A 16,221-nucleotide genomic window follows, 5' to 3' on the forward strand; every position below is an offset into this window, starting at 1 on the left:
CAATAGTATGGGGCCTTCCCTGTCCCAGCCACTCCTCCACAATAGTATGGGGCCTTCCCTGTCCCAGCCACTCCTCCACAATAGTATGGGGCCTTCCCTGTCCCAGCCACTCCTCCACAATAGTATGGGGCCTTCCCTGTCCTCACCACTCCTCTACAATAGTATGGGGCTTCCCTGTCCCAGCCACTCCTCTACAATAGTATGGGGCTTCCCTGTCCCAGCCACTCCTCTACAATAGTATGGGGCCTTCCTGTCCCAGCCACTCCTCTACAATAGTATGGGGCCTTCCCTGTCCCAGCCACTCCTCTACAATAGTATGGGGCCTTCCCTGTCCCAGCCACTCCTCTACAATAGTATGGGGCCTTCCCTGTCCCAGCCACTCCTCTACAATAGTATGGGGCCTTCCCTGTCCCAGCCACTCCTCTACAATAGTATGGGGCCTTCCCTGTCCTCACCACTCCTCTACAATAGTATGGGGCCTTCCCTGTCCTCACCACTCCTCTACAATAGTATGGGGCCTTCCCTGTCCCAGCCACTCCTCTACAATAGTATGGGGCCTTCCCTGTCCCAGCCACTCCTCTACAATAGTATGGGGCCTTCCCTGTCCCAGCCACTCCTCCACAATAGTATGGGGCCTTCCCTGTCCTCACCAATACTCTACAATAGTATGGGGCTTCCCTGTCCCAGCCACTCCTCTACAATAGTATGGGGCTTCCCTGTCCTCACCACTCCTCCACAATAGTATGGGGCCTTCCCTGTCCCAGCCACTCCTCTACAATAGTATGGGGCCTTCCCTGTCCCAGCCACTCCTCTACAATAGTATGGGGCCTTCCCTGTCCCAGCCACTCCTCTACAATAGTATGGGCCTTCCCTGTCCTCACCACTCCTCTACAATAGTATGGGGCCTTCCCTGTCCTCACCACTCCTCTACAATAGTATGGGGCCTTCCCTGTCCTCACCACTCCTCTACAATAGTATGGGGCCTTCCCTGTCCTCAGCCACTCCTCTACAATAGTATGGGGCCTTCCCTGTGGGGCCCCTGTCCCACTCCTCCACAATAGTATGGGGCCTTCCCTGTCCCAGCCACTCCTCTACAATAGTATGGGGCCTTCCCTGTCCTCACCACTCCTCCACAATAGTATGGGGCCTTCCCTGTCCCAGCCACTCCTCTACAATAGTATGGGGCCTTCCCTGTCCCAGCCACTCCTCTACAATAGTATGGGGCCTTCCCTGTCCCAGCCACTCCTCTACAATAGTATGGGGCCTTCCCTGTCCTCACCACTCCTCTACAATAGTATGGGGCCTTCCCTGTCCCAGCCACTCCTCTACAATAGTATGGGGCCTTCCCTGTCCCAGCCACTCCTCTACAATAGTATGGGGCCTTCCCTGTCCCACCACTCCTCCACAATAGTATGGGGCCTTCCCTGTCCTCACCACTCCTCCACAATAGTATGGGGCCTTCCCTGTCCTAGCCACTCCTCTACAATAGTATGGGGCTTCCCTTTCCCAGCCACTCCTCTACAATAGTATGGGGCCTTCCCTGTCCCAGCCACTCCTCTACAATAGTATGGGGCTTCCCTGTCCCAGCCACTCCTCTACAATAGTATGGGGCCTTCCCTGTCCCAGCCACTCCTCTACAATAGTATGGGGCCTTCCCTGTCCAAGCCACTCCTCTACAATAGTATGGGGCCTTCCCTGTCCTAGCCACTCCTCTACAATAGTATGGGGCCTTCCCTGTCCCAGCCACTCCTCTACAATAGTATGGGGCCTTCCCTGTCCCAGCCACTCCTCTACAATAGTATGGGGCCTTCCCTGTCCTCACCACTCCTCTACAATAGTATGGGGCCTTCCCTGTCCCAGCCACTCCTCTACAATAGTATGGGGCTTCCCTGTCCCAGCCACTCCTCTACAATAGTATGGGGCCTTCCCTGTCCCAGCCACTCCTCTACAATAGTATGGGGCCTTCCCTGTCCCAGCCACTCCTCCACAATAGTATGGGGCCTTCCCTGTCCCAGCCACTCCTCTACAATAGTATGGGGCTTCCCTGTCCCAGCCACTCCTCTACAATAGTATGGGGCCTTCCCTGTCCCAGCCACTCCTCTACAATAGTATGGGGCCTTCCCTGTCCCAGCCACTCCTCTACAATAGTATGGGGCCTTCCCTGTCCTAGCCACTCCTCTACAATAGTATGGGGCCTTCCCTGTCCTAGCCACTCCTCTACAATAGTATGGGGCCTTCCCTGTCCCAGCCACTCCTCTACAATAGTATGGGGCCTTCCCTGTCCTAGCCACTCCTCTACAATAGTATGGGGCCTTCCCTGTCCTAGCCACTCGGTAGCTCACCATATAAGACGCTTCTAGCCTCTTCTTATTAATGGTATCTGTTGCTTTTATACATGTCTTACTACTCAAAAGTTGTCTATATTCTCTCTCAGAAACCTCCCGTGACTTATTTTCCAAATTGGCATGTTTAGTTTCTAAATGTCTGTGCCAAGAGTGAAGGTTTCATCGAGTTGTGAGATAGTACTGTAGTACTGTGTGGCTGAGGAAAGGCACTCCTCCCAATATACACTACCGTTCAAAAGTTTGGTGTCACTTAGAAATGTCCTTGTTTTCCATGAAAACAAACTCCCGTGTCTCTCTCCTCTCTCTCTCCCGTGTCTCTCCTCTCTCTCTCCCGTGTCTCTCCTCTCTCTCTCCCGTGTCTCTCCTCTCTCTCTCCCGCGTCTCTCCTCTCTCTCTCCCGCGTCTCTCCTCTCTCTCTCCCGCGTCTCTCCTCTCTCTCTCCCGCGTCTCTCCTCTCTCTCTCCCGTGTCTCTCCCTCCCGTGTCTCTCCTCTCTCTCTCCCGTGTCTCTCCTCTCTCTCTCCCGTGTCTCTCTCCTCTCTCTCTCTCTCTCTCTCTCTCCCGTGTCTCTCCTCTCTCTCTCCCGTGTCTCTCCTCTCTCTCTCTCCCGTGTCTCTCCTCTCTCTCTCCCGTGTCGCTCCTCTCTCTCTCCCGTGTCTCTCCTCTCTCTCTCTCGTGTCTCTCTCTCTCTCTCTCTCTCCCTCCCTCTCTCCTCTCCTCTCTCTCTCTCCCGCGTCTCTCCTCTCTCTCTCTCCCGTGTCTCTCCTCTCTCTCTCTCCCGTGTCTCTCCTCTCTCTCTCTCCCGTGTCGCTCCTCTCTCTCTCCCGTGTCTCTCCTCTCTCTCTCTCTCTCTCTCTCTCTCTCCCGTGTCTCTCTCTCTCCCGTGTCTCTCTCTCTCCCGCCTCTCTCTCTCTCTCCCGTGTCTCTCCTCTCTCTCTCCCGCGTCTCTCTCTCTCCCGCGTCTCTCCTCTCTCTCTCCTCTCTCTCTCTCCCGTGTCTCTCCTCTCTCTCTCCCGTGTCTCTCCTCTCTCTCTCTCCCGTGTCTCTCCTCTCTCTCTCTCCCGTGTCTCTCCTCTCTCTCTCCCGTGTCTCTCCTCTCTCTCTCCCGTGTCTCTCCTCTCTCTCTCCCGTGTCTCTCCTCTCTCTCTCTCCCGTGTCTCTCGCTCTCTCTCCCGTGTCTCCCGTGTCTCTCCCTCTCTCCTCTCTCTCTCTCTCTCTCTCTCTCGTGTCTCTCTCTCTCCCGTGTCTCTCTCTCTCTCCCGTGTCTCTCTCTCTCTCTCCCGCGTCTCTCCTCTCTCTCTCTCTCTCCCGCGTCTCTCCTCTCTCTCTCTCTCTCCCGCGTCTCTCCTCTCTCTCTCTCTCTTCCGCGTCTCTCCTCTCTCTCTCTCTCTCCCGCGTCTCTCCTCTCTCTCTCTCTCTCCCGCGTCTCTCTCTCTCTCTCTCTCTCTCCCGCGTCTCAACTCTCTCTCTCTCTCTCTCTCCCGCGTCTCTCCTCTCTCTCTCTCTCTCCCGCGTCTCTCCTCTCTCTCTCTCTCTCCCCGTCTCTCCTCTCTCTCTCTCTCTCTCCGCGTCTCTCCCTCTCTCTCTCTCTCTCTCCCGTGTCTCAACTCTCTCTCTCTCTCTCCCGCGTCTCTCCTCTCTCTCTCTCTCTCTCTCGCGTCTCTCCTCTCTCTCTCTCTCTCTCCCGCGTCTCTCCTCTCTCTCTCTCTCTCCCGCGTCTCTCCTCTCTCTCTCTCTCTCTCCAGTAACCTGGAGTCCTTTCTGTATGGTCTCCACGCGCTGTTCAAGGGAGACTTCCGGATCTCCTCGGTGAGAGATGAGTGGATCTTTGCCGACATGGAGCTCCTGAGGAAGGTGGTGGTGCCTGGGATACGCATGTCACTCAAACTACACCAGGTGAGAGTTGCCTGGGATACGCATGTCACTCAAACTACACCAGGTGAGAGTTGCCTGGGATACGCATGTCACTCAAACTACACCAGGTGAGAGTTGCCTGGGATACGCATGTCACTACACCAGGTGAGAGTTGCCTGGGATACGCATGTCACTCAAACTACACCAGGTGAGAGTTGCCTGGGATACGCATGTCACTACACCAGGTGAGAGTTGCCTGGGATACGCATGTCACTACACCAGGTGAGAGTTGCCTGGGATACGCATGTCACTCAAACTACACCAGGTGAGAGTTGCCTGGGATACGCATGTCACTCAAACTACACCAGGTGAGAGTTGCCTGGGATACGCATGTCACTACACCAGGTGAGAGTTGCCTGGGATACGCATGTCACTACACCAGGTGAGAGTTGCCTGGGATACGCATGTCACTACACCAGGTGAGAGTTGCCTGGGATACGCATGTCACTCAAACTACACCAAGTGAGAGTTGCCTGGGATTTTCTCTCACCAGGTGATTGCCTGGGATACGCATGTCACTCAAACTACACCAGGTGAGATGAGTATGACGACACCAGGTGGTTCTTTTCCAGGCCATCTCGTCTCACCAGCAGAACCTGGGATCGCATGTCACTACACCAGGTGAGAGTTGCCTGGCGATAGCGCATGTCACTCAAACTACACCCTCACTGAGTTGCCTGGGCGCATGTCACTCAAACTACACCAGGTGAGAGTTGCCTGGGAATGTCACTACACAGGTGACAAGACTCCATCGTGCTGAGAAACCAGACGATACCTCAGCTTTAGGGTCACCAAGGTTCCAGTAGCTGATCGGTGGTTCTTTTCCAGGCCATCTCGTCTCACCAGCAGAACCTTTCGGTCAAGGTTAGTGACCCGGCCTGGTCGTAGCGCCGTGCTCCAACAGCCCTCACTGCTTTAGCCCTAGTAGCCATCGCTGAGACGTTACCTCAGCTTTAGGGTCAAGGTTAGTAGCTTATCGTGCTCAACAGACGATACCTCAGCTTTAGGGTCATCAAGGTTAGTAGCTGATCGTGCTCAACAGACGATACCTCAGCTTTAGGGTCAAGGTTAGTAGCTCATCGTGCTCAACAGACGATACCTCAGCTTTAGGGTCATCAAGGTTAGTAGCTAATCGTGCTCGAGACGTTACCTCAGCTTTAGGGTCAAGGTTAGTAGCTCATCGTGCTCAACAGACGATACCTCAGCTTTAGGGTCATCAAGGGTTATCGTGTAGCGATAATCAGCTTTAGGGTCTCAAGGTTAGTAGCTGATCGTTACCTCAGCTTTAGGGTCAAGGTTAGTAGCTCATCGTGCTCAACAGACGATACCTCAGCTTTAGGGTCATCAAGGTTAGTAGCTGATCGTGCTCGAGACGTTACCTCAGCTTTAGGGTCATCAAGGTAAGTAGCTCATCGTGCTCAACAGACGATACCTCAGCTTTAGGGTCATCAAGGTGCGACAGACCTGGTGACAGAGGAGAAAGGAGGCAAGGACCGAGGTTAGGGAGGAGAGGAGACCGTGAGAGAGAAGGGAGACCAGGACAGATCTTGGAGAGGGGGACCGGGAGAGAAAAGGGAGACCAGGACAGATCTTGGAGAGGGGGACAGGGAGACCAGGACAGATCTTGGAGAGGAGGACAGGGAGACCAGGACAGATCTTGGAGAGAGGAACAGGGAGACCAGGACAGATCTTGGAGAGGGGGACAGGGAGACCAGGACAGATTTTAAGGAGGAGAGGAGACTGTGAGAGAGAAGGCAGACCAGGACAGATTTTAGGGAGGAGAGGAGACCGTGAGAGAGAAGGGAGACCAGGACAGATTTTAGGGAGGAGAGGAGACCGTGAGAGAGAAGGGAGACCAGGACAGATTTTAGGGAGGAGAGGAGACCGTGAGAGAGAAGGGAGACCAGGACAGATTTTAGGGAGGAGAGGAGACCGTGAGAGAGAAGGGAGACCAGGACAGATTTTAGGGAGGAGAGGAGACCGTGAGAGAGAAGGGAGACCAGGACAGATCTTGGAGAGGGGGACCGGGAGAGAAAAGGGAGACCAGGACAGATTTTAGGGAGGAGAGGAGACCGTGAGAGAGAAGGGAGACCAGGACAGATCTTGGAGAGGGGGACCGGGAGAGAAAAGGGAGACCAGGACAGATTTTAGGGAGGAGAGGAGACCGTGAGAGAGAAGGGAGACCAGGACAGATCTTGGACAACATCATCAGAAGCCTGAACCAGAGGAAGTGCCTAAAAGAAACATGCAGGGGGACTAAAGAATGAACTTTTGAATGAACGGTTTTTTAAACCGTGTGAAGTATCTAAATTGATTGTGTGTGATCGTCGTCTTGCAGGTGAACAAGGAATGTGTCCGTGGGTTGTGGGCGGGACAACAGCAGGAGCTGGTGTTCTTACGGAACAGGAACCCAGAACGCGGAAGCATCCAGAACGCCAAACAGGCGTTACGCAACATGATCAACTCCTCGTGTGACCAGCCCATTGGATACCCCATCTACGTGTCGCCCCTGACTACGTCCTATTGCAACTCACACACACAGCTAGGTCACATCCTGGGAGGACCAATCAGCATTGGCAATATAAGGAACTTAATCGTCAGTACCTGGCACAGGTAGGTCACATCCTGGGAGGACCAATCAGCATTCTGCGTATGTCCCAATTATCTTTCTTCCCTCCTAAAGTGTGCACTTGTTCACTTCTCTTCACTGATTTTGATGGGAAGTAGCGAACGAGTGTATACTTCAGGAGAATGTAGATAGTATTGGGACTCTCTCTTTAAAATGTATTCTAGGGAGACAACGTTCCACTGTGGTTCTGCTTGCTTTTTTGGGGTCTTGGCCTGGTTACTGTAAAACACTGCTTGCTTTTTAGGGTCTTGGCCTGGTTACTGTAAAATACTGCTTGCTTTTTGGGGTCTTGGCCTGGTTACTGTAAAATACTGCTTGCTTTTTTGGGGTCTTGGCCTGGTTACTGTAAAATACTGCTTGCTTTTTTGGGGTCTTGGCCTGGTTACTGTAAAATACTGCTTGCTTTTTTGGGGTCTTGGCCTGGTTACTGTAAAACACTGCTTGCTTTTTGGGGTCTTGGCCTGGTTACTGTAAAATACTGCTTGCTTTTTGGGGTCTTGGCCTGGTTACTGTAAAATACTGCTTGCTTTTTGGGGTCTTGGCCTGGTTACTGTAAAACACTGCTTGCTTTTTAGGGTCTTGGCCTGGTTACTGTAAAATACTGCTTGCTTTTTGGGGTCTTGGCCTGGTTACTGTAAAAATACTGCTTGCTTTTTAGGGTCTTGGCCTGGTTACTGTAAAATACTGCTTGCTTTTTTGGGGTCTTGGCCTGGTTACTGTAAAATACTGCTTGCTTTTTGGGGTCTTGGCCTGGTTACTGTAAAACACTGCTTGCTTTTGGGGTCTTGGCCTGGTTACTGTAAAATACTGCTTGCTTTTTGGGGTCTTGGCCTGGTTACTGTAAAATACTGCTTGCTTTTTGGGGTCTTGGCCTGGTTACTGTAAAATACTGCTTGCTTTTTTGGGGTCTTGGCCTGGTTACTGTAAAATACTGCTTGCTTTTTGGGGTCTTGGCCTGGTTACTGTAAAATACTGCTTGCTTTTTGGGGTCTTGGCCTGGTTACTGTAAAACACTGCTTGCTTTTTAGGGTCTTGGCCTGGTTACTGTAAAATACTGCTTGCTTTTTGGGGTCTTGGCCTGGTTACTGTAAAATACTGCTTGCTTTTTGGGGTCTTGGCCTGGTTACTATAAAATACTGCTTGCTTTTTGGGGTCTTGGCCTGGTTACTGTAAAATACTGCTTGCTTTTTGGGGTCTTGGCCTGGTTACTGTAAAATACTGCTTGCTTTTTGGGGTCTTGGCCTGGTTACTGTAAAACACTGCTTGCTTTTTAGGGTCTTGGCCTGGTTACTGTAAAATACTGCTTGCTTTTTGGGGTCTTGGCCTGGTTACTGTAAAATACTGCTTGCTTTTTGGGGTCTTGGCCTGGTTACTGTAAAATACTGCTTGCTTTTTGGGGTCTTGGCCTGGTTACTGTAAAATACTGCTTGCTTTTTGGGGTCTTGGCCTGGTTACTGTAAAATACTGCTTGCTTTTTGGGGTCTTGGCCTGGTTACTGTAAAATACTGCTTGCTTTTTGGGGTCTTGGCCTGGTTACTGTAAAATACTGCTTGCTTTTTGGGGTCTTGGCCTGGTTACTGTAAAATACTGCTTGCTTTTTGGGGTCTTGGCCTGGTTACTGTAAAATACTGCTTGCTTTTTGGGGGTCTTGGCCTGGTTACTGTAAAACACTGTCCCTCACCTCTCGCTCTGTCACTCCCCTCTCGCTCTGTCCCTCCCCTCTCGCTCTCTCGTCCCTCCCCTCTCGCTCTCTCGTCCCTCCCCTCTCGCTCTCACGTCCCTCCCCTCTCGCTCTCTCGTCCCTCCCCTCTCGCTCTCTCGTCCCTCCTCTCTCGTCTCTCTCTTCCCTCTCTCTTCCCATCTTCTCTCTTCCCTCTCTCTCTGTAGATTGCGTAAGGGCTGTGGAGCTGGCTGTAACAGTGGTGGGAACATTGAGGATTCTGATGCAGGGGGGTTGTCCTGCACCAGTGGTAATGGGACAGGGCTGAGCGGTGACTCCCAGCAGAGCTCGGTGTCCCAGGGGGGGCTGTCAAGACCGGCCGCTCCCCTGGCCTACCAGCCACACAATATGAGTGAGCACCACCACCACGTACACCAGGGCTGGGGTGAGTCCTTCTCAATTCTGACCTGGTTACCTTCTCTCCTCTCCACACAGGCACCAACCAAACTAAATCTCTCCACACAGGCACCAACTAACCTGTATCTTTCCACACAGGCACCAACTAACCTGTATCTCTCCTCTCCACACAGGCACCAACTAACCTGTATCTTTCCACACAGGCACCAACCAACCTGTATCTCTCCTCTCCACACAGGCACCAACTAACCTGTATCTTTCCACACAGGCACCAACTAACCTGTATCTCTCCTCTCCATACAGACACCAACCAACCTGTATCTCTCCAAACAGGCACCAACTAACCTGTATCTCTCCTCTCCATACAGGCACCAACTAACCTGTATCTCTCCAACACAGACACCAACTAACCTGTATCTCTCCTCTCCATACAGGCACCAACTAACCTGTATCTCTCCTCTCTACACAGACACCAACTAACCTGTATCTCTCCTCTCCACACAGGCACCAACTAACCTGTATCTCTCCTCTCCATACAGGCACCAACTAACCTGTATCTCTCCCCTCCAAACAGACACCAACTAACCTGTATCTGTCCTCCATACAGACACCAACTAACCTGTATCTCTCCTCTCTACACAGACACCAACTAACCTGTATCTCTCCTCTCCACACAGACACCAACTAACCTGTATCTCTCCTCTCCAAACAGGCACCAACTAACCTGTATCTCTCCACACAGGCACCAACTAACCTGTATCTCTCCACACAGGCACCAACTAACCTGTATCTCTCCACACAGGCACCAACTAACCTGTATCTCTCCACACAGACACCAACTAAGGCACCAACTAACCTGTATCTCTCCTCCACACAGACACCAACTAACCTGTATCTCTCCTCTCCACACAGACACCAACTAATCTCTCCAAACAGACACCAACTAACCTGTATCTCTCTACACAGACACCAACTAACCTGTATCTCTCCTCTCCACACAGGCACCAACTAACCTGTATCTCTCCTCTCCATTCAGGGACCAGTCAGAGCTCCCAGTCGGTCCAGTCTGGCCTTGTGCACCACTCTCCAGCCCGAGCCTCCGTAACCAGCCAGTCTTCATCGTACCGCTATAACAGCAGTCGCCACTCGTCTCTCCGTACCTCAGCCACTGGCCTGGAGCCCTGCCGGCGCTACTCTGCCAGCCAACTGTCCCACCGTACCCTCCCCACCTCCCTACAGCTCCGCCTGGGCTCCGGGTCGTCCTCGGACCCCGCCGGCCCCTCTGCCTCGCTCTCCTCCCACAGTATCCCGCCCTGTAAGAGACACACCCTGGTAGGCCTGCTGGGTAACGACGGGCTGGGTAGTGGCGCCATGGTGGACCCACTGGACCAACACGTCCCGGCTCTGACCGCCGTGCGACGAGACGACATCTCCTACAGAGTGCAGGTCGGTCAGGAGAAAAAAAACGTAAAACCTTTTGATTAGAAACATATGAATCAACAGCGGCTGTTTCTCAGAGGCGTTAAAAGGGACAGTTCACCTAAATTACAAAATGAGTTATGGTTTCTTTTCCATTGACTGCTTTCAGGGTAAAGAAACATTTCTACGTCATTTGGAAACGGATACTTTACTTCAGATGGCGTTTCTCAGATCCATTCCTGCAGGACCCCTAAACGGTACACATTTTAACCGTGGCCCCCCGGGACAAGCACACCAGATGCAACTTGTCAAACTAATCCTCAAGCCCTTGATAAGTTGAATGAGGTGTGCTTGTCCAGGGCCACAGTTAACATGGGTACCTATGTTGGGGGGAGGGGGGTCTCGAGGACTGGAGTTGATAATCTCCCCCCCAAAAAAAACATTTTTAAAGTTATTTGATGTTGCTGATCTTGACTGCACATATTTCTCCCACCAGATCGTGGATGTGAGCCAGGTGCTGGAGATCATTAACCTGTCGAAGCGGAAGGAGCTGCAGTGGCCTGACGAGGCGGTGAGGCTGAGGGCAGGACGCAGCTGCTGGAGGGACTGGAGCCCCCTGGAGGGCATGGAGGGACATGTAGGTTCTCTACTTCCTCCGCGAGGTCACGTTTTACCATCTCTTCATATTACTACAAGTAGTACACATCTCAGTTTTACATTTATCACTTCTAGAATTTTTTATTTATTTTTAACTTCAATTATATTCATGTTTTCAATATTATATTAAATGTATTCATGCATATCAAGGAATGACTTTCTGTTCTTACTCACCTCTCTCTGTCTCTGTCTTTCTGTTCTTACTCACCTCTCTCTCTGTCTCTGTCTTTCTGTTCTTACTCACCTCTCTCTCTGTCTCTGTCTTTCTGTTCTTACTCACCTCTCTCTCTCTCTCTGTCTCTGTCTTTCTGTTCTTACTCACTCTCTCTCTCTCTCTGTCTCTGTCTTTCTGTTCTTACTCACCTCTCTCTCTCTGTCTCTGTCTCTGTCTTTCTGTTCTCTGTCTCTGTCTTTCTGTTCTTACTCACCTCTCTCGCTCTGTCTTTCTGTCTCTCTCTGTCTCTGTCTTTCTGTTCTTACTCACCTCTCTCTCTCTCTCTGTCTCTGTCTTTCTGTTCTTACTCACCTCTCTCTCTCTCTCTTTCTGTCTTTCTGTTCTTACTCACCTCTCTCTCTCTGTCTTTCTGTTCTTACTCACCTCTCTCTCTCTCTGTCTTTCTGTTCTTACTCACCTCTCTCTGTCTCTGTCTTTCTGTTCTTACTCACCTCTCTCTCTGTCTCTGTCTCTCTGTTCTTACTCACCTCTCTCTGTCTCTGTCTTTCTGTTCTTACTCACCTCTCTCTCTGTCTCTGTCTCTCTGTTCTTACTCACCTCTCTCTGTCTCTGTCTTTCTGTTCTTACTCACCTCTCTCTCTGTCTCTGTCTCTCTGTTCTTACTCACCTCTCTCTGTCTCTGTCTTTCTGTTCTTACTCACCTCTCTCTCTCTCTGTCTTTCTGTTCTTACTCACCTCTCTTTCTCTCTCTGTCTCTGTCTTTCTGTTCTTACTCACCTCTCTCTCTGTCCTTACTCACCTCTCTCTCTGTCTCTCTCTCTGTCCTTACTCACCTCTCTCTCTGTCTCTCTCTCTGTCCTTACTCACCTCTCTCTCTCTGTCCTTACTCACCTCTCTCTCTCTGTCCTTACTCACCTCTCTCTCTGTCCTTACTCACCTCTCTCTCTCTCTCTGTCCTTACTCACCTCTCTCTCTCTCTCTGTCCTTCTCTCTCTCTCTCTCTCTCTGTCCTTACTCACCTCTCTCTCTCTGTCCTTACTCACCTCTCTCTCTCTGTCCTTACTCACCTCTCTCTCTCTGTCCTTACTCACCTCTCTCTCTCTCTCTCCCCCCTCTGTCCCTTCTCTCCAGGTGATTCACCGGTGGGTGCCTTGTAGCCGTGACCTCACCAGCCGCTCCCATATAGACAAGACCATCCTGCTGGTTCAGGTGGATGATAAACTGGTCCCCATCGTAGAGACTGGGGTCATAGAGCTGGGGGCCGAGGTCTGAGCCACTGGTTCAGGTGGATTATAAACTGGGTCCCATCGTAGAGACTGGGGTCATAGAGCTGGGGGCCGAGGTCTGAGCCACTGGTTCAGGTGGATTATAAACTGGGTCCCATCGTAGAGACTGGGGTCATAGAGCTGGGGGCCGAGGTCTGAGCCACTGGTTCAGGTGGATTATAAACTGGGTCCCATCGTAGCCAAGACTGGGGTCATAGAGCTGGGGGCCGAGGTCTGAGCCACTGGTTCAGATGGATTATAAAACTGTCATAGTCTTGGACTTGGTCGAAAGAGAAATGCTTGTTTTGAAACCTGGGATGAATACGGTCTGCCCTAATGACTACACCCTAGTCCTCCTGGGAGTAACCCAGTCACGAGTTAGAGGTCAGGGTTCACCTTACTGCAGGCCAAAGAGCAGACCAGCCTGCTGACTCTCTCTGTCCTTTCTGTTCCGTCCACTCTCCTCTCTGTCGTCTCTCCTCTCTCTTCCATCCACTCTCCTCTGTCGTCTCTGTCGTCTCTCTTCCATCCTCTGTCCTCTCTGTCGTCTCTCTTCCATCCTCTGTCCTCTCTGTCGTGTCTCTTCCATCCACTCTCCTCTGTCGTCTCTGTCGTCTCTCTTCCATCCTCTGTCCTCTCTGTCGTCTCTCTTCCATCCTCTGTCCTCTCTGTCCTCTCTTCCATCCTCTGTCCTCTCTGTCTCTTCCATCCTCTGTCCTCTCTGTCGTCTCTCTTCCATCCTCTGTCCTCTCTGTCGTCTCTCTTCCATCCTCTGTCCTCTCTGTCGTGTCTCTTCCATCCACTCTCCTCTGTCGTCTCTCTTCCATCCTCTGTCCTCTCTGTCGTCTCTCTTCCATCCTCTGTCCTCTCTGTCGTCTCTCTTCCATCCTCTGTCCTCTCTGTCCTCTCTCTTCCATCCACTCTCCTCTGTCCTCTCTGTCGTCTCTCTTCCATCCTCTGTCCTCTCTGTCGTCTCTCTTCCATCCACTCTCCTCTGTCCTCTCTGTCGTCTCTCCTCCGTGACCCGGAAACCGATGAGTGGTCGAGGAGTGTGTCAGTTGGTTAGTAGGCGAACGGAAGACTGTCCTCCCCTCCTTTGTCTAAGCCTCCTTTTGACGAGGAAGCACAAGCGTATCCTACAAACGGAAGAGCTTGGATATCTGCCACACACCCTTTTGAATCAGCTGTTGTATTTGTCAGAGGAGAAAAGCACGGACACGGTTTTTTTAAACGATATGCTATTTATCCTTTATCTAGGAAAATGTATTGCATAACTAACTTCATTCGTATTTATCACGTAACACATTTTATTTTGGACTCCACCCCTGTAAACATCATTCGCCTGATGGAAACAGGAGAAAGGGGAAAAAAGGGACCGTTTCATTTCATTCAAGCGCATTTTCGTCCACTTTCCCCTCTTCCTCGCCTCCTCGATTTGACCTTTGACCTTTTTTCAAAAGGAGAGAGAGGCCGCAGGAAGAAAAGGCTCATATCTACATTCAAAACGGCACCGTAATTTCCCTATATATATATATATATATATAGTGCACTACTTTTTGCAGTATAGGGTGCTGTTTAGGACGAACTATATGTTTGAGGGGAAAGAGAATCCAGGGACGAGTGGAGGAGACAGATGGCAGTCCACACATCTACAGTCCACACATGAACACACATCTACAGTAACTTGCAAAAGTATTCACCCCCCCTTTTTTAAATTTCTTCCCATTTTTTATTGTGTTACAAAAAGTGGAATTAAAATGTATTTTTTAATTAGTCAACTCATGTGTAGTCTGTCAAAGTGGAATGCAAACATTTAAAACATTTAAAACTAATTCGGTAACTAAAATAGTATTCAGCCCCTTTTTTGTTTAGGCGTAAATTAGTTCAGGAGTAAAATGGGACTTAACATACGTAATAAGTGACATGGACTCTGTGTGATAAAATAGGCGTTGACATTATTTCTGAATGACTAACCCTTCCTCCCCCCCCCATATACAATATTTCTAATGTCCCTCTTCACAGATTCAACTACAAAGACCAGGGAGCTTTTCAAAAGCCTTGTTTAAAAATTAAAAAATAAATGGCAGTGATTGGGTAACAATATCAAATCAAACGTTTAATTAGAATATGTCTTTAATAAGCATGGTCCCGTGGATGATTTATTAAAACACATCAAAGATACAGTCTTCCTTCTGAACCGAGGTACAGGACAAGGATGTTACCATGGTGATTGGATGTTACCATGGTGATTGGATGTTACCATGGTGATTGGATGTTACCATGAGGCCATTGGATGTTACCATGGTGATTGGATGTTACCATGAGGCCATTGGATGTTACCATGGTGATTGGATGTTACCATGGTGATTGGATGTTACCATGAGGCCATTGGTGATTTTTAAAATGGTCAAGTTCAAATGGCTGTGATGGGATGAAAACAAGAGGTTGGATCAACATTGTAGTGGACTCTACAATAATGACTTAAATAACAGTGACAAGAATGCAAAATATACCGAATAAAGAAATATTCAAAAACATACAGCAGAGTGATAGTGAGAAGTAGAAAACACTGTACAGAAATATACTTTTTTGGCCTAAATGCAAAGCCTTCTGTTTGGGGAAAATACAACACAAAGTACCTAACTGCCTCCTTATATTCAAGCATGCTGGTGGCTGCATCATGTTATGGGTATGCTTGACATCTGCAAATACGGAGGAGGTTTTCAGGATAAAAAGAGACTAGGTGGAGCAAAGCACGGTCAAAATCCTTTCAGTCTGCTTTCCACCAGACACTGAGAGATAATTTCACCTATTCAGAAGGACATTAACCTAAAACACAAGGCCAAATCTACACTGGAGTTGCTTATCAAGGAGGCTGGGAATGTTCCTGAGTGGGCAACTTACAGTTTTGATTTAAATCTGCTTGAAAATCTATGGCAAGACTTGAAAAGGGCTGTCTAGCCATGATCCCCAACACCTTGACAGAGCTTGAAGAATTTTGAAAAGAATAATGGGTAATTATTGTACAATCAAGGTTTGCAAAGCTCTTTTGCAAAGCTCTTGGAGACTTACCTGAGAAGACTCACAGATGTAATCGCTGCCAAAAGGGTTTTATAACATGTATTGACTCAGGGAGCTGAATGATTATGTCTTAAATGTTAAAAAAAAACAAATAAATCAAATAAATCACGTTGACAGAAAAGTACAATTAAATCCATTTTAATTCCACTTTGTGAAACAATAAAAAGAATAGTTTTGCAAGGCACTGTTTCTGCCTTGCTCTGTGTTACAACATGTTACATGACAGCAGCCCTGTTAAGTTGCTACCAATGATAATTCTTCTTTTTTCTATGCATTTCTTTATTACTTTGACTGACTTGTGTACACAGACTGTGCACAAACACACACACAACGTGATATATATATATATATATACACACACACATATGTGCACAGATTAATGATGACGGTTTGATTTATGATTATGACAGAATTGAGTGTGCGGAAGTTTATGTAAAAAAAAAAAAAAAGTTATATTTTTTCTTGTTGGTTTCAAAATAATTTTCCAAACGAGCCTGGTCCTGAAAGTGTCCGTGGTTTCACACGTGGCAGGACGTGTCGTTGCTAAGACTACAGACTACAGAGACGCAGAAACGAGTAGTAGACCAGGAGGGGAGACGTGCAGGTGCTGTACCAGACATGATTTACTTTGTCCTCATTGTCATTCTTATTGGTTTTGTT

General features: G+C 49.6%; 1 protein-coding gene across 1 annotated transcript in view; it reads left to right on the forward strand.

Moving 5' to 3' along the window:
- pcnx1 (pecanex 1) overlaps positions 1-13,175 on the forward strand; it is a 129,260-nt gene extending 116,085 nt beyond the window's left edge. Inside the window, 8 exon segments of the mRNA XM_065004398.1 lie at positions 4,090-4,283; positions 4,797-4,815; positions 5,065-5,275; positions 6,597-6,871; positions 8,775-8,992; positions 10,001-10,410; positions 10,880-11,020; positions 12,347-13,175. Of these exon segments, the coding sequence (XP_064860470.1) occupies positions 4,090-4,283; positions 4,797-4,815; positions 5,065-5,275; positions 6,597-6,871; positions 8,775-8,992; positions 10,001-10,410; positions 10,880-11,020; positions 12,347-12,487 (1,609 nt within the window). The 3' untranslated portion in view covers positions 12,488-13,175.
- The last annotated feature ends 3,046 nt before the right edge of the window (positions 13,176-16,221 follow it).

Source organism: Oncorhynchus nerka, linkage group LG18 (genome assembly GCF_034236695.1).
Source record: "Oncorhynchus nerka isolate Pitt River linkage group LG18, Oner_Uvic_2.0, whole genome shotgun sequence".
Taxonomy (NCBI): Eukaryota; Metazoa; Chordata; class Actinopteri; order Salmoniformes; family Salmonidae; genus Oncorhynchus; species Oncorhynchus nerka.